Source organism: Lupinus angustifolius, chromosome LG05, assembly GCF_001865875.1.
Source record: "Lupinus angustifolius cultivar Tanjil chromosome LG05, LupAngTanjil_v1.0, whole genome shotgun sequence".
Lineage (NCBI taxonomy): Eukaryota > Viridiplantae > Streptophyta > Magnoliopsida > Fabales > Fabaceae > Lupinus > Lupinus angustifolius.
This window is the reverse complement of record NC_032013.1, coordinates 11,878,143-11,901,022: the sequence shown is the minus strand read 5'-3', so window position 1 is coordinate 11,901,022 and position 22,880 is coordinate 11,878,143. Positions and strand designations below refer to the sequence as shown.

General features: G+C 29.8%; 2 protein-coding genes across 2 annotated transcripts; one reads left to right on the top strand and one right to left on the bottom strand.

Moving 5' to 3' along the window:
* Positions 11,415-17,977, top strand: LOC109347833. The gene is made up of 6 exons (XM_019587921.1): positions 11,415-11,914; positions 15,716-15,933; positions 16,017-16,257; positions 16,464-16,549; positions 16,890-16,981; positions 17,414-17,977. The coding sequence occupies exons 1-6, from the start codon at positions 11,807-11,809 to the stop codon at positions 17,704-17,706; spliced, it is 1,038 nt and encodes a 345-aa protein (XP_019443466.1). The 5' UTR covers positions 11,415-11,806; the 3' UTR covers positions 17,707-17,977.
* Positions 18,435-21,265, bottom strand: LOC109347832 (pentatricopeptide repeat-containing protein At4g35130, chloroplastic-like). Its single transcript, XM_019587920.1, has one exon. It carries the CDS (start codon positions 21,101-21,103, stop codon positions 19,184-19,186), a length of 1,920 nt encoding a protein of 639 aa, XP_019443465.1. The 5' UTR covers positions 21,104-21,265; the 3' UTR covers positions 18,435-19,183.

Sequence of the window (22,880 nt, the reverse complement as noted above, 5' to 3'; positions counted from 1 at the left end):
TCCATAATATTCCAAAACAACTTCATTGTTGTTGAAAATAATGACATTGATATTAATCCAAATTTCATCTATCCATATAATAGACCAAACATTCCTCATGTTTCTGCCTTCTACTACTGTTGAATGGTGCACTATAAACACATCAGACCGCATCGGACTGCAACAAATTGAAAAGTAATTTTTTAATTACAACATAATTCGTACTGCAATAGCTGCAATCCGCATTGCAGCGGCCGTAATGACTGCAACCACAATTTAAAATATTGGGTGCGAGAGTTGCATGACTTAAGTACCACATTGAGTTTGTTATATTACCTAATGTGAGACTGATAACATTGTCGCCCCCCTTTAAGGGGTCAACATCTATGGCGGCTTTTATTCTATCAACATTGACCCATTGGTAACCCTTTCTCTTTTAGCGGTTTGACTCACATGTGAGTATTTGTTAATATATATATATATAAGTCCAGTCTCTAGGTATGACTTAAACACACAAGGAAAGATCAATTGTTATGACTTAAACACACGAGGAAAGATTAACTCAACAGACTTTTCTATTAGGTGGAAGAGATTGATGATATAAGTATCACATTAAATTTACTATTTAAAGACTCATAACATTACCCAATTTAAAATTTTAAGAATTTAATTTAAATGAATTTATAATTTAGGAAGCCAACTCCAAAAGGTTTTTTTATAAGAAAATTTATATTAATAAAAGGATATCAATGGTGCAAAATTTAGAGAGTCTAATAATTCCTTAATCACAACAAGAACTTAAAAACAATTAAAAGGTAAAAAAAAATCTCAAATAGTTTAGAGTACCACAATATTTTAACATGTATACTTTGACTTACCATAAAAAAAATGTTCATTCATTCATATTAGATGGACGACTTGCACATTTTAGCTGTTGTGAGATAGAATGAGCAACATAAATAGAACACAACAATATTAGGCACACCATTTGCAATAACTAGTACGTGTAACTCTTTCTGGTTCGGAGTCTTTGACTAAACGTGACTGAGAAACAGAACAATTCCGTACGGTACAACTCTTATTTGAACGAAGTGAAAAAAATGCCATCTTTATTGTCTAATAGAACAAAGACTAATATCTTAATTGAGTCGGTCAAGATCAAATCTATTTATCAAAGTGTTTTTTCGATTGCTCAAGACATCTCTTTTCAACTTAGAAAGAAAACAAGATCATTTTGTTCCATTTTAAGTACAATAGTGAAGGAGATTTATGTTGAAGATCATCGAAATAAGAAAAAAAAATACTATTTCTATGAAAAATATCATTGATAGGTATTTCGATCAAGATACCGGAAAAGCATATTAGTTCTTTGTCTCTTTCTTGAACCAATTGGAATGTAAATGGAATGATGAATCTATTTTTTCATCTCTTTGCCAATAAATCCGAAGAATGGTGAGAAATATTAGGATGACTCCTTTTAAGGTGTTCGCAATGTGAATTTTATTTTGTAATTTGTGTACTTATTTCTTTTTTTGTTCTATCAATGAAATCTCTTCACCTTATGGGTAAAGAACTAATCCTTTCTGGAGTATGTGATTACTCTTCCCAACCAGTATCGCTCTCATGAATTGAACATTCACTCTTGGTATCCAATATAACTTTATACTATTGGAACAACGTATTAGCAAGTAATCCTACTACTTCAATAAATAAAGATGATGCAGAGATGGATAACAATAACAAAGCTACTGCAACAATTGGAGCAGAATCAATATACATAGAAGCTAACTCTCATGGGCCAACTCAGTCCAAGTTCCCTATCTCTTTCTCCCCTGCACCAGATCAAGATCCTCTTTGCACGTGTTAATTATTGGCAAGATTGATTAGTTAGATTTGTTAGGTAGTTAAGTCTGTTAGTCAAACTTTCTATAAATAGGGTATAAGGTAGTTTGTACAAAAATCATCGGATAATATACACTTCATCAATCCATAAAGTAAAGTGTATTCACTCAATTCTAAATCATCAATAAAAGTTTGCTATTCATTGATATTTTTGGCATTCATCTTCTTCTTCATCATTTTCTTCAAGGACCATATTTTCATACAACGCCTTGTTGGTTGTGTACTTATCTCTAAGTTCAACATGGTTACATGACAAAAACATATGAGAATAAATATTTCCATGTATTTTCATTGTCACTAGGTTATACAACAAATAGAGAAAGGTACTACAAAATTTATCCAACCAAAATTTAAGTGTTAGTTATTCTTAAAATATATAAAAGAAATCTATGTGAACCCTAGTGAAAAATCTATCAATTTTAATTCAGGATGCTATTGCTAATAGGCTAATTTTAGTATCACTAGGGATTGCTTTATCTATTCAAACTAGCAAGTTACCCCTATGAATGCACGGAGCAATATTTTTTTTACCACATAATTAAGAAGATGTATATTATATCTATATTGTTTCTTTAAGATAATGAATAAATTCAAATTTTGTTATTTTGAAATTAATATATCTTTCAAAATTCAATGTTCTTCATTGTTCAACCTCACAAATATTAAATATACACAATATCATATTGTGGAAAAATTTGATTATATGATCATGAAGACCAAAATTATAAAGGCATTTGAAAATTGATGAGTTAATAGGTTGAATTTTAGCCCTTATTAGTATTACACTTATCAATAGAATCAGAACTATTGCATTCATTTTTATCACCTAAGTTATGAAGATTAGAAATATTTGCTTCAAATTAATAACTGATTAAAGTGAATTATAAATTTTTTTATTTGGAATTAAACTAAATTTTTTTATTTATTTTTTCAATAAAATCAATAGTTAATACAAGTATTATCATTTGTTATAAAAACTCTTCAATCTTTTAGCGATTGTGTAGACCTTGATAAGTACTTTGAACTATGACATCTATTAGATTATCAAAATTAACAAATGTATATGTCATTAGGTAGAGAATGACATAGTTATGAGAATTGTAAAGAAAAAATAAATAATATAATTTAACTAATAAATATTAATGTTATTATATTTTTTCTATTAGTGATTATGTACAATTACAATGATTTATTATAATATTTTAAAATTGTATCATTATCTTAATTATATATCTTCATCCATACAATTTTTATACAACAATATTTTAATGATCTACAGGAAATGATAAATGACACATAAAATGAATAAATAATATTAATTGAGAATGTTTTAAGATCTATTTAAATGTGTAATTATTACATATTTCATTTACTATATTTAAAATATGTTTTCAAATTTTCCTAACAACTTTAATACATAATTTAAAATAGAAACTAAATCATCATAATTAAGAGGATGAATCCACTTACTCCTCATCCTAGCCATTTATAGGGAAATTCAATGGTTTGAATTAGTGAATAGATCTAAACCATTAGTTATCTCTGTAATTGATGGCTAAGATAATGAGTAAGTGTAAAAAACTTACTCTTGAAGAAACTTACTCTTAGAGTAAGTGGATCACCACTCCATAATTAATGCCCCAATTCCTTAATTATAGGAAAGTAAACATTTAGGAATTATCAACTTTTCTTCTAATTAATATTAAAAATAATTATTTTTATGAAATAAATTAAATATCAACATATCTTTTTCATATATGGGAATGCTAAAAATCGAAAAACAAAGAACAAAGAACAAAGACATTATATTGTGTTGTTGACAATCAAAATAATACAAATTTATAAGCAAACAATTAAATAAGGTAATTGGGTTTAAGTAAAATTTCCAAGAGCACAAATATTGAGCCAAAATGAGTGTATTAAACAACATATATATTAAAAATCATCGAATAGAATAGAAGATGATAGATTTGTTGAATAAGTGAGTGAATAACCATGATCTTTACCTTATTTTAGAGGATGATACAGTCTATGTGTTTCTGAAACATGCAAAACCAAAAATTAAAATAATGATTCTTTGAATAAAAAAGTGTATAAGTAAGATAAGATATGCAGATAGAGAAAATTAATTTGCGGATATGTTTCAGGGGAGAACCAAACCATAAATAAAGAGAAAAAATGATAACAGTATGATAAGATGAGGAGATAAATATATTATTAACAAAAATAAATAGACAAATAAATGTAATAGTATAAGTAAATGTATAATATAATGGAGGGTACATACCATAGGTTTTGAAGGTTGATCTTCCTTGAGGAATATATCTTTACTTATCAGACACTAAAGGAGACACATGCTGGAAGAATATATCTACAAAATAATAAAATTAGTGAGAACACGTCTATAAAATAATGAAATCAATAAAAAATTAAACAAAAATCAATGATAAAATAATAACAGATGTATAAAATAAACCAAAAAATCAATGAAAATATGCTAAATATCATGTCTACAAAATAAATAAATAAATAATGCACTTTAAAGAAGATGATTGAAAAAGAAAGAAAAAAGACGATTATGAAGAGACATAATGAAATGAAATGAAACTGGAGAAAAAGAAGGTTGGAAGAGAAAGAGAGAGACATGAACCTCAATAACAATTCAAATGCAATTTAAGATATAGCATAAAAAATGCAATAATTATTATTAAATTATTACTATTGTCAAGAAATGACAAATATAATGTGAGAAGGTACATATGATTATCATGGAACCATTTAGGATGGGAAAAATAAAGGAAGAGATACATGTGACAATTGATGAGGTAACGTGAAGGATCAGATAACATGTAGCAATTGATGTGGTGGTGGAAGTTTATTTTGTTATGTATATGTAGTAAATAGATGTCGAAAAATAGAAGGTTGAAATCAAAAGCATGTAGTTTGACTCTACTTTTTATGTCCAAGGTGTAGGGAGATAAAGAGTTAATATATTACTATATTGATAACCAAAAAGTTATTATATTGAGTGTCCTTTTGACATTTTGTAGGTGAAGTATTGTCAAAAGTTTGAGCCTCTAATTTTATTTTAAGAGTAGAGTATTCTTACTTATTACAATGTTATAAAACTCGGCTTGGACTGACCGGTCCAATCGTTCAACCATGAATCAGATATTTGATCGGTCTGAGCCTTTCACTTAACTGGTTTATATTAAAAACGGATTGACTCGGTTCAACTCGATCGATTTAAGCCTAAAATCGGTGACTCGGATGGTCGGATTGCCCAAGTCAATCAAAAACTATATTTTTCTAAAAACAACCAAAACAATGGTGTTTTAAGACCCAAAAAACTTTTAAATTATTTGTAATTATATTTGTCATTTGTTAACTTATATTATAACAAAATATTTGTTGTTTAATTAAATTTTAAACATATATGCACTTTCTTGCAATTAAAACGTAATATATGTGTTGTTTGACGATGTTTTCAGCTTGTTTGTGACATTTTATAGTAGTAAAATATTATTTGTTAGTTATTTAATTAGGTATGATAATATTTTTAAATTTGAAATTTAAAATTATTAAATAATATTAACTAATGTTATGAATTTTTTAGAACTTTTAATAGAAACCGAGCCAACCGATCTAATCAATGACCCACTGGTCCAACCAGTAACTCATTGACTCAATGCCTAGCTGAATCATTGACTGATTCGAGTTTAATAATACTGCTTATTATGGACTTGAAACTAATATTATTTTTTTATAAAACCACTTTCTTAATGAATATTAAATGGTGACTTTCTTTTCTTACTTCAGACGAAACCTTTATTTTAATTATACATTAACTATATAATAATATAAAATAATGATCATCATAAACAACCAATAATTGACAACATGACAAATTTTAAAAAATAAAAATAATATATTATTATCATATAAAGATAAAATTAGTTATATGAGTAAAAAAAATATTTTCCAACCTCCATTAATTATGAGTCATGTGCAACACACTTGTCAAACTGACACTAACACTATATTAATACCGTAGTATATAAAAGTAAAAAAAATGAGAAGATTGAAGAGTCCAGAACAAGGGACGTTTGAGAAAAACAAGTGAGAAGTGAATATTTTTGTGTGAATTCCTTGACTCTATTATCAATAACCTATTTTACCTTTTTTAATCATAGAAGTGAATTAATTAAGGTGTCTATTAGTTTGTGAGGTAAACCAATGGGGTAACCTATGATTTGTCGACTAGGAGAACCCCTTGGAGACCATATTCTTGTAAAAAATTCATAGCATAGTTTGGTTTATTTTATTTGCATTGTTATTAATAAATGAGAGTTTAATTCTCATGTAGTCTTAGGATTTACGTTTATTTCTCAATCAACCTTGATGACAACCTCTAAGGGGTGCCTTTGATTGTAGGATCGTTTTAGCTTGAAATTAAAAGCTTTATAAATCAGAATTCGGTTTTGATATTGATAGAGATTTTTAGGCCAATTTTAAGATAGATTTGTGGGAAAAATGGAAAAGTTACGAAGATGGAGACGCCACAAACTTAAGAGCTTGATAAGTCAATGATATTCACCACAAGGAATGATCTTTGATAAGCATTTAGACGCCACACCGAGAGGGTGATGAGTCTTAGAACGCTACAAATATAAGGATCTTAATAAGTTCGAGTTAAGGAGCTTTGGCTCAACTTTAGGAATTCAATCCAATTTTTCTCAAAACCAAACTTAACTTTTACTAATGATGAATCAAATATAAATAGGCAATCTGCATTGGCTAAAAAGATAAGAGCCTACTTAAAATAAAATCCTAACTATCTTTGAATACTAAAAGATAATATCCTATTTAATAATGAAAATAAATATGGTTGAGGTTTTGGGGTTTTGGGTGAATTCTTTGAAGTATGACTTGGTCTTGAGTTGTTGAATGATTGAAGATTTGGATTTGAATCAGCCTTGAAAATCCCTCTAATTAATTTGGCTGAATTTAATCATAGAATTTCATTGCTTGAGTGAATTTGATCATCTTTTCTTCATCCCTTTAGTATAACCACAAGTTGGTTATGAAAATGAAAGTCAAGTAGAGCCTTGACTTGTTCCAATCAGCCTCTTATCATCTCCTTAATTTGTGTCTTGTCGTATCCCGATGAGTAACCACATGTTGATTAAACTAATCTGATTTGGCCAAGGAAAATGAATAAATATCTCTAATTATCTTTTAAGTCTTGCATATTTGTAGTTGTGTCCTTTTGTGCTCTTACATCCTTCTTATTTTCATGCCACATTGTTTATGCTACACCACTTAGCCACTATTGGGCCAAATTACAAGGAAATAAATAATTTCTCAATCCCCAAAATACATCAAATTAAATACTAAAATACTTGAATGAAAAATAAACATAAATTTTAAGACTACGTGATAATTAAATTCTCATTTATTAATAATAACAATGCAAATAAATTAAACCAAATTATGTTATGAATTATTTGCAAGAACATGGCCTCCAAGAGATTCTCATAATCAAATGATATGCTTCCAAAAATCATAGATTGTCCCCATTGGTTTACATCAGTTTGTGACTAATAAATAGACGCAATAAAAAACATTATCTAAAAAAGGCATTCTCTCATATTTAAAAAAGGCATGTTAATAAATTAAATTTATATTTAGTGAATATTATTACTAAATTCAATATTGCACCACTTCTTTTTCTTGTATTAAACTCTTGTAATTAGGTTGACACTCCTTTTATCCATAACATTATCTTTATTTATAAAAAATATTATTACTAAATCTCTAAAATATAAGTGGCATACAATTAGCTAGTCATTCCATGTATCACTTCTCTTTAATAAAAACTCTTCATTAAAATTGTGTGTTGGTTAAGAAAATATATTTTAAAATAATGAACTTATATTTAAAAAGGTTTAAATTTTCAGAAATAATAATATACTTACCCACAATATACAAATATTATATAAATATAAATGAATAAGTATTTTGTTGGTATGCATCCTAATAATATACAATACCATTCACGAATCAAAGTTTTGAAAGATATTATTCAAAAATACAACTTCGAAATTTGAATAACATAAATATATAATTGTCATTGTAAATTTTTTATGTTTGTTATTTAAGTAGTGTCTTTATTTATTTTTTAGGGAATTTTTACCTGTTTATTTGCTATTTTTCCATTTTCTTATTCTTACCATCAACTATCTTTTAAACAAAATTTGATTTTACTATGCAAACAATTGAGAGAATCTCATGTATTTATTATATTTAAGTAATTTCTGTGCAAACAATATATGTTTCGCCATTGTTCCAGAAACGTCTCCAACACGTGTATTTTATGGAACTATGTTATTAAACTTATTATCCATAAGAAATTCAGACACTTAGATATTTTTACAGCTATAATTTAATTTGAGTAATATCTATATATTAATAGTTTAAAGACTTATATATAATTTGTGTATTATTTACTATCCATTTAAATTATTTTTATTTAAGAGTTAATAATAATTGAAAATAAATAATGAATGATATAGTGATATTGTAAAACACTTTTATACTATTGACACATATATCTTATTCTCTAATTTAATATCTGGGTGAATTTTATAATTTAGTTTTAAAATAGGAATATAATTTAATATATTTTTGGTCTCATTGCATGACAGGGTAAAACTAATCCGGGAAGGAATTCAAACTTTCTCTATTACTCATGTTTTCTCTATAAATCAAAATGTCCACTCATTACAAGGGGTCTAACTTATTAAGATTTGAAAGTAATAAATTATATATTATTTCTCTCGTTAAAGAGGATGATTTTTATAGGATTTTACACCCATAATAACTTGGTTGATCTAGTGATGTAAGATTTTCAAAATAATTAAAAAATAAAGAATATGATTCATGAAAATAATATTTATTGGGAGAGACAATTATACACCTCAAAAAAAAATAATTCCTTACCCAAAAGGAGAAGATATGTTGGCAATACAAAAAAACAGTCCCATAATTATCACAGAGTAATAAATCTTACAAATACATTGAGACTACCTTCTTACTATATATATATATATTACAGTAAATATAAAAATGTAAATATAACAATAATATATGTATTAGTAAGCAAGACCAAATAAATATTTAAGAATTTATTTTTGATATATGTAGAGTCCAAATTGTTTACACCGTTATATAATGCATAATTAATACTTTTGTCTTCTCATTATATTTATCTTCGTAAAAAACATATTTCAAATTAATTAAAATAATAAATAAAATACCTTGAAAATAATATACCCTGTCCATGATCGAGGTAATAATAATACAAAAACAAATATATCCCATTCATTGATAATACAAAAAGGGAGATTATGAAATTATGTGTAATGTACAACTTAATTAATAAATTAATCGTGGATTGCATTAACTCTTTTTTTATTTTATTTTATTTTTTACCAATATATATTTTGGTAGGGAGTAATTAATAGTTGTAAGAACACATTACACATTAATATATTAACTCAATAGATGTGTTTAGATTTGATTCATAGTTCATAACGTTATTATGCAATTAAATTAAATTAATAAATAAAATACCTTGAAAATAATATATAACGTACATGATTAACTAGAATATTTCATTCATTTATACTACTGTATAAAAGATAAAATATACCTAAAAGGTATTTAGGTAATTGAATGACCATAATTTCTATATCTCTACTGTGTCCTTATTTCAATATTGTTATATAAATACAAAATATATTTAAATGATATTAAGCTGATGGAACATAAATAATTTTATTCAATTTATTTAGTAACCACTGGCATATTTTTCATATTCTACTTTTATCATTTTGTAATATCTTATTAATAACTATAAGAAACTTTTACATATTCTTTTATTATTTTCCATCAACGAATCACTATTATTCTATACATTCTCCTACTTCTATTTTCTGTCTTTCTCACTCCAAGCAGAACAACTTTGATCGACATGGAAAAACATCCAATAACATATTTATAGAAACTTTGTGTATACACTTAATATAAGAAAAATAAGAATAAATGATAAAATGGTGAGATTATATGTAATTAATAAATCAATCAAATATTACATTAATTCCTGTCCTTTTTAGAAGGAGATCCACTAAGCATATACAAATAGTATACCACCTAATTACCTTATTTCCTCGAGAAGACGTGGGTTCGATTCCCGCTATCCGCCCCTACCCTTTTTATTTTGTATATATTTAATTAAAATAGTAAGTCTATAAAATTTGGATTTATTAAAATTTTACCAAATATATTTTTTGGAAGAGTAATTAATACTTGCAAGAAAACATTGATATTAATATATGAATATAATGTTTATCGTTGTCTTGATAAAATTTATACATAATCAATATATCATTTATATTATTTATTTGTATTAGTTTTTGAGAAGACAATAATAATTAAATATCAATAATAAATAATGAACTAATATAATTTACATAAAACCATACACTATCGATATATAATCTTTCACTTAATATATATATAAGTCAATAAATGTAAGTTAATAAGATTTGATTCAAATTAATACATTAAATATATTTTTTATTTTTTATATATATACAAATATTAATTTATTAAACATTATTAACTATTAAATTTACTTATTATCATTCTTTCCATCAATTAATATTTAATGGTGGTTTCCTTCAAATAGCTAACTTACATTTTTCCATGATATTATTTTGAGGCTGAGAGTAGTTTATTTATTAACATATTATGAATTTAAAAATACTTTATATAGTGGCCATTTTCACAAAATGATAAAATTTAATAAGTAATTAACAAGAAAATTTCTTCATATTTAATTTAAAAATGAGTTTTTTTTGTTGTTGTAGATTTCTAAAAAAAATCACAATGTCAAGTGATACACGTAACTTTGAATAAAAGCCAAAAGGAAACACAAAGACAAAACCCAAAAAAACGTACGAACACAAAACAAAACCACTCTTCTGAGTTTCTGATTCTGACAACACTTTCACATTAACACGCGGCGAAGCGAACTCTTTCTCCTTCTCCACCACGCACCACCGCACTCACCTTCTTCTCACTCTTCTCAAACAAAAAACACATTCTCTCTCATTACCCATTTCAATGAAAAGTCTTAAAGTTCGTTTCTTTTTTTGTTCCTTGTAATAATAAACAAAATCAACGGACTAAGCTAACGTTTTTTCCCCACTCTAAGCGTTATTAAATCTATATCTTATCTCTTTCTATACCCTTCTTCTTCTTCTCTTCCTTCTTCAACCTCTCAACTTCAACTTTCTTCTATTTTGGTCATCAAAATATCTCACACCTTTAATAAATTCTAGCATTAAAATCCCAAAATATTATCTTTCTCAATTTAAAAGCATTGGGTTGGTACAATTTGTCTTTTTGTTTCACCTTGCTAAATGTTCCCCATTATTTCTTTATTATTACCCTTCATAACATTTAATATTTTATTCTAATTTTAATTTTCTTATGTTTATCACTATTTTCTGACATGATGGCCTAATCCAAATCTCTTTTAATATGGAAAGTTCTTATTAAAATACCCAAATTAATAGAAAAGTTGGGTCTATATTTGAAACTTGCTTAATTTGTCAAAACAATAGTTTCTATATGATGACACATACACACTCCTCTGTGTTACTTTTACATTATAAGTTGTGAGAGTTGAGAGAGCTTCATATATATCCATAATAACCATTTTCATTCACCAAAAGGAAAAAAGAAGATATTTTTTTTAATACCCAATGGTTATTAATCTAAAATCTTCATCATTGTTGTAGAGATTTTGAGGATTTTCTGTAACTTTTTCTGGGAAAAATTTCTGATCAACGAGAAAATGTCTTCATCAACCTATCCCTCGTGTTGTTCCGGAAATTCTCCTTCGAATCTGCAACGTTTTCTTCAATGTGTTACTCCTCTCGTTCCTTCTCACACTATGCCTCAGGTATTTTCTATATTTATTTTCATTTATTTGTCTCTGTTTCATGTTCATGTTCCAAATTGTTTCTCTCTTAAATTCAATTCACCAGATAGTGTGTTTGTGTTTTTCTTTCTTTTCTTCTCCATCTTCCTGCCAAAAAAATAATATTATGATTTAGGTTTTTAAAATTATTATTTCAGGCTTTTATGTAATTTTTATTATTTACTCTTAGTTTTTATCCATCCAAAATCTTTTCGATTGTGTTTGTTTGTTATATTCTAATTTTATTGTTATGCAATTGTGTGACTGTGAACTGTGAATTCCATTGCTGGAATATTCCTGTATATTATGCAAAATCTGGGCATCAATTATTGGTTCATTTTTTCTATAACCAAAAATATTTTTTCGAGTTTTATACGACACCTTGTATTATTAGATTAACATTTTGTTCGGGCGTAGAGTTATTTTATCTATAAAAAATTAAAATAGAATATAAAAAAATTTGATTGACTTAAAATGGTGTGATCTTGTTGGCTATGTGTTTCATTTTCAACTTATTGACTTCTGTGACAGTTCTCATCTAATCAAATACCAGCATTACTCCGGTATTTATGTTTATATTAATGTTAAGGTAATGTATAAATAACTTATGAAACATCTGATTCTCTATTATTTGTATTTAATATTTTACATATTATATAAATTAACTCCTAATAAATGTTACTAACTTATCCCTCTATCAGATTTGTAATGTACAATAGTAATTCCTATTCTTATTGAATCTTAATTACATAATCTGATAATACATGATGATGTGTTAGTATCAATTAAGCAATTCTTTTATTTTTTACAAGTATCAATTGAGTTTATGAGATTGTCAATAAATTATTATTTGTTTTATTAATTTATTTATTTGAAATATTTTATTAATTTATTTATTTGAAATATTTTATTAATTTGAAATATTTTATATTATATTTAGTATGGTTGTCTTTCACATTTGGTCTGGGACTGTGGGTAGAAGGGGATTATCATAATTGGACACAGTGTCAGACTTTTGCACTCCAAAATTTAATGATGATGGAGAGTGGGCCTAAACGGTGCCGGAAAGCAAGAAAGTATTTTTGCGGAAGAAATAATTAAATGGTTTAGGATTAATTTAATTAGGGATGATATATTAATTATTTAAATTATTCGGAAGATGATAGTCTTAAATAATTTCTCAATTGGTAGTATTACTCCCATGTTCCTGGCTAAGACAGTATTACCTTCAGTGCGAGAGTTTAGGAAACAAAAAGAGTTGATAGTATTATCCTGGTTAGGGTATCTTTTTTTAGTAGAGGTGGTCGATTGGTTTTAATTGCTTTTTAGGTACAAAAAAAGAAAAAGTCATCCAATCTGAAAATATAAATAACATGCAAGTCTGATTTAGTTTAAGAAATCTAAATCTGATCTAAGATTTATGTGGTTTTGTTCTGTTTTGTCAAGCTCACATAAAAATATGTCTATTTCAAAATAATAAGTATAATATATTTTCAAATGTAAATTTCACTTAAAAATCAATAAGTCTATTCCAAGACTCTTTGTATCAAGCTGATACACACAAGTATTTATTAGAACATTAATAATATGAATTTAAACTAAAAATAAAAAAACAACAGGAAAAATAAAACACTACAAAGACAACATCAATAACATACTAACATAATTTCAACAATTAGAAAGTCTTAACTAATAAGTTAGAAAATATGAAAATGCATATTTTACATTATTAATTGAAATATTAATTAAATTTAGAAATAAAATAATTTCCATTTTTTCTATATATGTAATTAGTATTAGTGTAGTTTGATTTCTAAAATTAGAACCAAAATCCGAATCAAAGCAATCATTTTTTAAACAATTTCTGCTTTTTGTGATTTTAATTTTTTAGTTTTGCTTTTTGTTTCCTTTTTAGATTGGTCAGGATCTGAACACCCATATATTTTAGTGTGTAAAACCAAACCAGACCCAGGGATATGAAAAGGTTTATATAGGAAAGGTTCAATTAGGGATAAATGTGTAGAATTGGTTGAATATTTTGGTGTGATATTTGAAACAAGATTGCCCTGCAATTCTGTGGACTAATAAATGTTACGGTTAATCCTTTTACTTTATAATAAAAATTTGTTTGAAAATAATTGTAAGAAAATAAATATATGCTCACTTATAATTTTAAGAGACTGGTAAATAATATTTTCAAGTAATATACTTATATTAAAGAAAGAGTAAAAATGAGATATATAAATAAAATTTTAATGTGTAAAATATAAACAGATATTATTTTTATGAATTTTAATAAAATTAATTATTCGTTTCTTCAATTTCTGAATAATTATTTTGAGACGAATGTACTAAGGATTACTCAGCCATTGCCTTAATCTTTTCATATCAAATGTGAGTACTATTTTGGGTTTGATAATTTAATATGAGGAAAAAATGTATGCAGCTATAAGAATTTTATATATTATTAGTCTATCATTCATGTTCATTTCTTAATTATTAACTAATAAAAAATAATGAAGAATTAATTATTTTGGATGCCTTTGAAAAAAATATTCCCTTTGTGTCATTTTTCAATTTTATGAATTATGAATTATTTTGGGATCTAGTACTTTTTTGGAATTTTATCCATTTTTTCAATTTTATGATTTATGCCTTTGAAGAATCTGTATCTTAATTTTATTAATAAAGACATAGTACATAGTTTTACTTAGTCAAAAAAGATAATATGGATATTTATGGTACTTGATTTGATTTGGTGAGAAACCAATAATTTCTTCTTGCCATGGCCCATTGGTTAGGGCGACAAAAGCCAAACTTTGAAGGAAAAAACTCAACTTTACTTTATGAGATGAGTGACATAGTGCTATGTATGGTCTTTGTGGTTCCACCTTACTCCATATGTGTTATGAATGATGGGACATTGGTTATTTAATTCCATTCATGGCACATTGTTTAGTTTTGATTAGTGATCCTGTCAAAAATGGTATTGCTGGTATTACTATTTTTCAGTTTTACGGCATTCTTTTATTAAAGATGTTATTAAGATCGAGAGTTTGATTCCTGAAAACGACAATTGTTGGGAGAGACAAAAAAAAAATGCTATTGGCACATGAAATTGTTTATCTATACTCGTGATAACCAATCAGAATGAGTTTTTTGATGTTTTTTTTATAAAATTACCATTAATTAATAATAGTGTGTATAGATAATTAGCAGTGTCAATAGTGTTACCTGAAAATGATTTTTCCCTATGGATTTTTCATTATTTTTTCTATGTTACATGTTACAATGCTATTATGTGGTTTTCTTCATACAATCTATGTTGTTTTGGAGAATTGGTCAATGTTTTTATCTACTCAAAAGGGACACTTGATGATAGGGGCAGCCACATACCCCGAAAGGGATTAGTTCCTTACCCATGAGGTGAGGGGATATCCTTGCTAGTACCAAAAAAGGGGCAAAAGAAGGCAGAAAAAATCATGAATATGGAGGGTGCTATTGTGTATATACTAGCTGCTAGTTGTTGTTGCTTGTAGTTGTTAATGACTAAATTGCCAATTGCTTGTGTTTTAAGTTTATCTCATGCTAGCCTAGATTCTATCTTTTACTACTGGGTAGTTAAAACAAGTTGTCTGTTTAAAATCGAGTTTTTGACATAATTTACCAGGGCGCAAGCACTAACACTGAAGCGCAACAAAAGTAATGTTGCGCTGGTGCTGTCTATGATTTTTTGATGAGTTGTTTCCTTAATTTTCTTTGCTTTTATTATGTTTTTCGCAGAGGTCTCTTAGCGATATAAATAGCCTCTGGCAACCACTCGGTAAAGACTTGATTAAGTTCTTCAGCCTGAAAGATCTTTGGGACTGCTATTATGAATGGAGTGCTTATGGCGCCAGCACACCTGTGATGTTGGAGAATGGTGATATAGTGGTTCAATACTATGTTCCTCATCTATCTGCCATCCAAATCTACACCAATAAGTCTGTTGCAGCATCTAGGTATGCAGAAAATGACACTGCATTTGATTATAATTTTTGTTCGTGTCGACAAAATGGTGTTAACATATCTTCATCTTTTTTAGGAATCGGAGAGAGGATAGTAGTGATGGAAATGAATTTGAAAGTGATTCATGGAGTGATGACAGTGGAAGTGATAAGCTATCTAGGTCATTAAGTGACACTTCCAGCAAAGCATGGGATAGTATTTCCGAGGATTCAAGCTTTGACCAGGAGGGTTCATCGCCAAGAGATAAGCTTGGCCACCTTTACTTAGAGTTTACTGAGACAACTTCACCTTACTCGAGGATTCCGCTTATGGAGAAGGTAGGCTTTTATTTTAATTTTAAGTAGTATAGTATTCACTAATCGCCACTTTTTTCTGTTGTAATTGTTAGAAATTTGATAAAGATATTCATGTGCTTTCACCTAACAGCTTAAGCTTTTAGGAGATTGAGTTCATAGCAGGAATATAGACAGATTTATTTCTGTGTTATATTAACACACATTACTCCTGCTTGTTCTTGTTTTAGATAACCGAGTTAGCTAAAACCTATCCGGCATTGATGACATTGAAGAGTGTCGATCTTTCCCCGGCAAGTTGGATGGCTGTTTCTTGGTGAGCATAATTTCTTGTTCTTGTTACATGTGAACTCTTTGAATTGTCACTTAAGCCATTTTAATTCTCAAATTTAGTTAAAGGAAAATTGTTCTGTGTTTGTGACTTGACGAACAAGGCGTAGTCTATAGCAATGATGATTTAAACTGGAGTTGGGGACATGTCTGTTTCTCTTGCTCAACTTTTAGCTCTCTCTTTTTAGTATAAATGCATGAGAATGCTATTCTTGTTTTTTAATTAATGTATTTTGTTGTTTATGTTACTTACTTTCTTAAGATATTCGATCTCGGTTCGTATCCATGGTAGAAAGATGTTATCCTAACTCTTCATCATTGAATAGGTACCCGATTTATACCATCCCAAGTCGGAAAAACGACAAGGACTTGGAAGCTGGCTTTCTCACTTACCATACATTGTCCTCATCTTTCGAAGGTATCTTAATCTAGTTTTCCCAATAAATTATGTCTTTCTTTCGTAATCTAGTTTTTTCCAATAAATTATGTCTTTCTTTCGTAGTGAAAAATAGAAAAACAGATCAAATCATTGAACACAAAGGTAAGATTAGACCAGATCAATGATAAGTCTCACTATAACTTAGAAGGTGATAGTGTCACAGCTTGTTTCATATGTTCTGAACTTGTTATGCTTTATTTTGCTACAATTTTGTATATCTTCAATTACTTAGATGTTCCCTTTTTTCAACCACTCAATGAGAACTATATAGAATGTGAAACTGAAGAAAGTGAAGGGTTTTTCACTCTTCTACTATTAGAGGTTCTTAGCTATGTTTTATTAAAAAAAATGTAAAATTTTCTTCACCTCATTCCTTCTCAAAACTTTGTTATTTCTTATGTGTGTATGCAGATTGTGCAATGGAGAATGATGATGACTTTGACTTAGGGAAAGATATATGTTGTTACAATGAATGGAGAAGTATTGTAAAAGAAAGACTTAAGAAAAAAGAAAGTGGCTGCATATCTCTGCCACCTTTTGGACTAGCTACTTACAAAATGCAAGAAAATCTTTGGTTAAAACCTGATCCACGTGACTATGAAAGGGTATGTTATCTTTACAGTGCTGCAGAATCATGGTTGAAACAGCTCAATGTCTACCATCATGACATCAACTTCTTCACATTCCATCCCTCTATCTTGTAGATTGATTGTGGCTGTCTATCATCATGATCGTTAGCATTTTATCCAATATGGGCATAGCTGTCGTGACCCGATTTTCGGTCGGAAACCGGCTGTGTGACTATTAGTTAACTGCTCCTGGTTTGGTTTAGCTTTGAACTCTGACACCAGCATATGAAACTTCCCCTTAGTGCAACTCTGAAAATAATCAGAAACTGAGGAGTTATAACTCAAGAGTGTATAACTCTAAAGCAAATGTAAATTTTGTTAATGTGGGATGGGTTGTTTCACTAATAATTTTTTGTTTTTAATGTTACTTTCCTAGAAAGAGGATAACAAACAGTTCATACTTGGTAATTAAACTATGGTATATGTTTTGTATTATATAAAATAACATGTAATATCCATCCACCTTTTTTATAAGAATTTTCTTAAATTCAGTCTTAAAGGGTTGAGAACAAGCTGTCAATAGTGGATAGATTTTTTTTTAAAAATGATAGTTTAAGGAATTAGAAGTTATATGTCTTTAGTTTTCCAAGAAAATTAATCTATTTTTTATCCTCAAACTTAAATGTTAAGCTTAAATAGTCCTTCAAGTATATTGTGTATGATAGTGAGACTTATCATTGAACTGATCTAATCTTACCTTTTGGGAAAGAAGATGAGCAATAAATTTGAAGAAAAGAAGCTCACCTTGAAGAAAAAGTACAAACATTATTGAGAAAATGAGAGGACCATGAGAAATATAAAGAAAGTAAATTGTCAGAAATGCTTGTATTTGTTACTGATTTGTTGATCATGTCAGGGATTAGTATCATGCATACTTCATGAGAATATTGATATTGTTTCATTGATGAATTGTACATTTTTAGGGGCTAAGATAAAATAGAACTACACATACACTTTAAGAAAATATTGTTATTGCATTTCACAGGAGTTCAAAAATACATTGATCCAGCCATGTTGTAAATGTGCAATAGCCACAGGGTATGGTAGAAGAATCATCTACTTGTTAAGAACTGATAATCTTGTGACAGAAATACTATATAGATTCATAGCAACTCATTTTAGTAGCATTTCATTTTTATCATTTTGTACACCTGAGTTCCTATTAATGCCTTTGTTAGTTGGCCAATTGTGTCTAAATAAATTGAATTATATGAAAGGTAACATGTATCAAATTCATGGATGAACAATTCTCCTAGTCAAGTGTCAAAAATAACTGCTTAATCAAAGAACTACGATAGGAAAAGGCGAATCAGAGAAGGAAATCACAACTTTACCCGAAGTTCTTACTAAACAAGAACCAGATTCCAAATGCAACCATTTACATATCTTGCATTATTAAATCCTTGTCAGTAGTCTGGAGATGAAGTCCATAGCAGGGTCACAAGCATTTGCATGTATAATGCTGAGAATACTACTGACATGTTCTTCAGAAGTTCCCTAGTCTGTTTTCTTTTACAGGTCATTATTCACTTTTACTGCTTCTGTTGTATAGCTAGCTACCTTCTTGAAGAGTAAAATTTAGATCTTCTAGTGTTTTGTAAATATTGTCTAACTGAACGCGGGACTGGTTTCCGGCGGCAAACATATGAAATCTACCATTGATCTCAACCTGGCTCCATCCACTTTCTTTAACAAGTCCTTTACCATCTATCAACTTTCTCATCCTTTGTGCCTCCTTCCACTTGCCCAAAGAGGTATACAAATTAGCCATTAATACATAGTTTGCAGACTTTCCTGGACTAAGTTCTAATAACTTAACGGCTGCAAGCTCTCCCAGCTCAACATTGCCATGGATCCTACAAGCACTAAGAAATGGAGCCCAAGATTGAGCTTGAGCTTCCAGTGGCATGCCCTGAATTATATCTAAAGCTAAGTCGAGCTGGCCGACTCGGCCGAGAAGATCTACCAGGCAAGTATAATGTTCTACCGTAGGAGCTATTCCAAACTCCTTTTGCATACTTTTGAAGTACTTCAGTCCATCTTCCACCAAACCTGAATGGCTACAAGCCAGCAAAATACTAGTGTAAACAACGGCATCCGGCACTATCTGTTCAGCAATTGTCATTTTGCGAAAGAGGCTGATAGCCTCTTTCCCCATCCCATGGATGGCATAACTATTTATCATCGAAGTCCAAACAGCTAAATCTTTACCTGTCATCTTTTCAAATACTTCTCTTGCTTTCTTAATGCTTCCACATTTCGAGTACATGTGTATGAGAGATGTTTGGACTTGTTGATCCAATTCCAACCCATTTAGAAATATGTATTCTTCAATCTCTTGTCCAATGCTGAGTGATCCTAAATCAGCACAAGCTGATAAAACAGTTGCAAGGGTTGCTCCATTTGGTCTAATATCTGTCCTTACCAACCTTCTAAATAGATCCAATGCTTTCTCTGGATTACCTGAGTGGGCATATCCTGCAATCATTGATGTCCATGATAAAATGTTCTTATCAACTATCAGATCAAATATCATTCTTGCTGATGTAAGGTTACCACATTTTGCATACATAGTTATAAGCAAGTTTTCAATGGAATCCTCTTCACTGCACCCACATTTGAGTACAAGTGAGTGAACAGATGAAGCTAAGAAAAGTTCTCCTACTTGTATGCAACCAAAAATAATATTTAGAAACACAACAAAGTCTATGTCAATACTTTGTTTTTGCATTTGATTAAATAAACTAAATGCTTCCACAGCACGGCCAACTTTTACATAACCCCCCATAATAATCGTCCATGAAATTGTTGACTTTTCATCCATCGAGTCAAAAAATTTATTTGCTTCACCCATTTTGCTGAACTGAACATACATACTCATTAGTGAATTGGCCAAAGAAACCTCAGAATACAAAAGTCCAAGTTTAATCAAGCAACAGTGCATCGACATCCCTTGGCAAAGAGAGTTGAAAGAATTTAAGTTCTTCGAAAAACCCGACAAAATCGAAACAAACGTGGATGAACTTGGTTCATAACGAAGAACCCACATTTCTTTCAAGAGGCTCAAAGCCTGGTTCATCGAAGACCCACGAGAGTAAGCCGAAATCATGGCATTCCAAGAGACAATACTTCTCTGAGGCATTTCATCAAACACATTTCGCGCACATGCAACAAGTGCACATTTAGAGTACATATCAACAAGAGCAGTTTGAACAAAAATGTCACCTTGGAACCCAAGTTTGAGCACATGCCCATGAAGCATTGTGCCAAGTGAAATGGAATTCAGGTTGGCACATGCCTTGAGGAGCAAAGGGTAGGTAAAGGTGTTTCCATGAACACCAGAGTGTGCCATGGAAGTGTATATCTTTAAGGTTTCTGTGAAGAACCCATTATTGGTAGAGTCTCTAATCATCAAGTTCCATAGGTAAAGGGGCCTTTTGAAGGTGGCAAGGGATGAAGGTCGCAGTGGCATTTACTTCTCATAAAAAAACTACCAATGATTCAATTCTATGTTTATTTGTTTACTATGTTGTCAAAAACTCAAATTTGTTGCAGGACACAGTGGTAAGTCCTCCCTTGGAGAGTAACTAACCATTATCTACGCAACAATTCTTCTCTAGAAAAGTAACTAACCGTCATGCATATATCTAGTAGCTTCTGTATAACTAAGTTTTTTAAATTGTGTTTACCATCACGGCCACCTTTGTAGTTCCTCTTATTGCAGGTATTGTAACCATGCATATTGCCTTTATTGTGATATTAGGAGATCAAATGTATTTTTTTTGTGGTATTTCTTCACCTTATGGTAAGAAATTAATCTCTTCGGGGTTCATAGTTGATCTTCCTAACAAGTGTCACTCACAAGAATAGAAATCTTACACTACTGGATCAACATCTTGTTAGTATGTGATGTATTTTAAGCTAACTCCTAATAAGAAAGGGAGCCAACAAACCATTTAGTTTTTCAAATTACAAAAAATACTGGGAGCCTTTTTTAACATTACCAAAAAAAATCTGGGAGCCTGACATACCTTGTGAGACACTCTTTTAGATTTAACTGATATAATATTAAGGACAAAATTGATTGATATACGCTAACATTAGGGACAGAATTGATTAACTATTATCATAGTCTGGAACTAAATTTGTGTTTTCATAATATTAAGGATTAAATTAGGTAATCATGATTATTTCAGGAACTAAAACATCAATTTAACCATGGAAAATACTGAGCACAAACAGAGAACTCAAACAGAACAGACCATGATTTTATTTCTATTGTTATCTGTACAACTCCCAATAAGCAGTCCCAAAGAGAAACTACAGAAACTTCACTTAACAAAAACTTATCAAACAGAAGGAAGAATAATCATCATAAGCAAAACCAGAAGATGTTCACTGATTTGAATTTAGAATAAAATTTTCTCCAAGTTAGTAATAAAGGAACCAAATTTTCACATGAGACGGCCAACATAGATAGCTCGGGGATATTGTTGTTGCAGCTTTGGCCATTGAACGAAAAGTTGATCAGCCATCCGCAACTTGTACAGGAGCAGGCCACTCAAGGAGAGCCTTCTCACTCTTGCAATACTCTCGACGTAAAATATCGATGACCATCTGATTCCCAGTACCTATGCAGAAAGTTAAACACACTTCAGCAACATCTAAAATTATTGAACTCATCCTCTTCCACATTCTCATCCTCATCCTATCCTCATCCTCATCCTATCCTCATCCTCATCCTCATGCTCGTCCTCATCTTATCCTCATCCTATCCTCATTCTCATTCTCGTCCTCATCCTTTCCTCTTCCTCATCCTCATCCTCGTCCTCATCCTCGTCCTCATCCTCATCCTCGTCCTCCTCCTCATCCTCCTCCCCATCCTATCCTCATTCTCATCATCCTCCTATCCTCATCCTCATCCTCATCCCGATCATATCCTCATGCTATCCTCATCTTCGTCCTCATCCTATCTGCATCCTCATTCTCGTCATGATCCTTATCCTCATCGTCATCCTCATCCTTATCCTCATTCTTATCCTCATCCTCTCTTCTTCCTCTTCCTATCCTCATCCTCGTCCTCTTCCTATCCTCCTCCTCCTCCACGTCGTCATCCTCATCCTCGTCCTCATCATCCATCTCCTCCTCCTCATCCTCCTCCTCATCCTCATCCTCATCCTCATCCTCATCCTCATCCTCATCCTCATCCTCATCCTCATCCTCATCCTCATCCTCATCCTCATCCTCTT

Coding starts and splice junctions, on each gene's coding strand:
- LOC109347832 (XM_019587920.1), bottom strand. CDS start 21,103: ATGCCACTGCGACCTTCATCCCTTGCCACCTTCAAAAGGCCCCTTTAC.
- LOC109347833 (XM_019587921.1), top strand. CDS start 11,807: ATGTCTTCATCAACCTATCCCTCGTGTTGTTCCGGAAATTCTCCTTCG. Junction 15,934..16,016: donor AAGTCTGTTGCAGCATCTAG/GTATGCAGAAAA, acceptor CATCTTTTTTAG/GAATCGGAGAGAGGATAGTA. Junction 16,258..16,463: donor GGATTCCGCTTATGGAGAAG/GTAGGCTTTTAT, acceptor TTCTTGTTTTAG/ATAACCGAGTTAGCTAAAAC.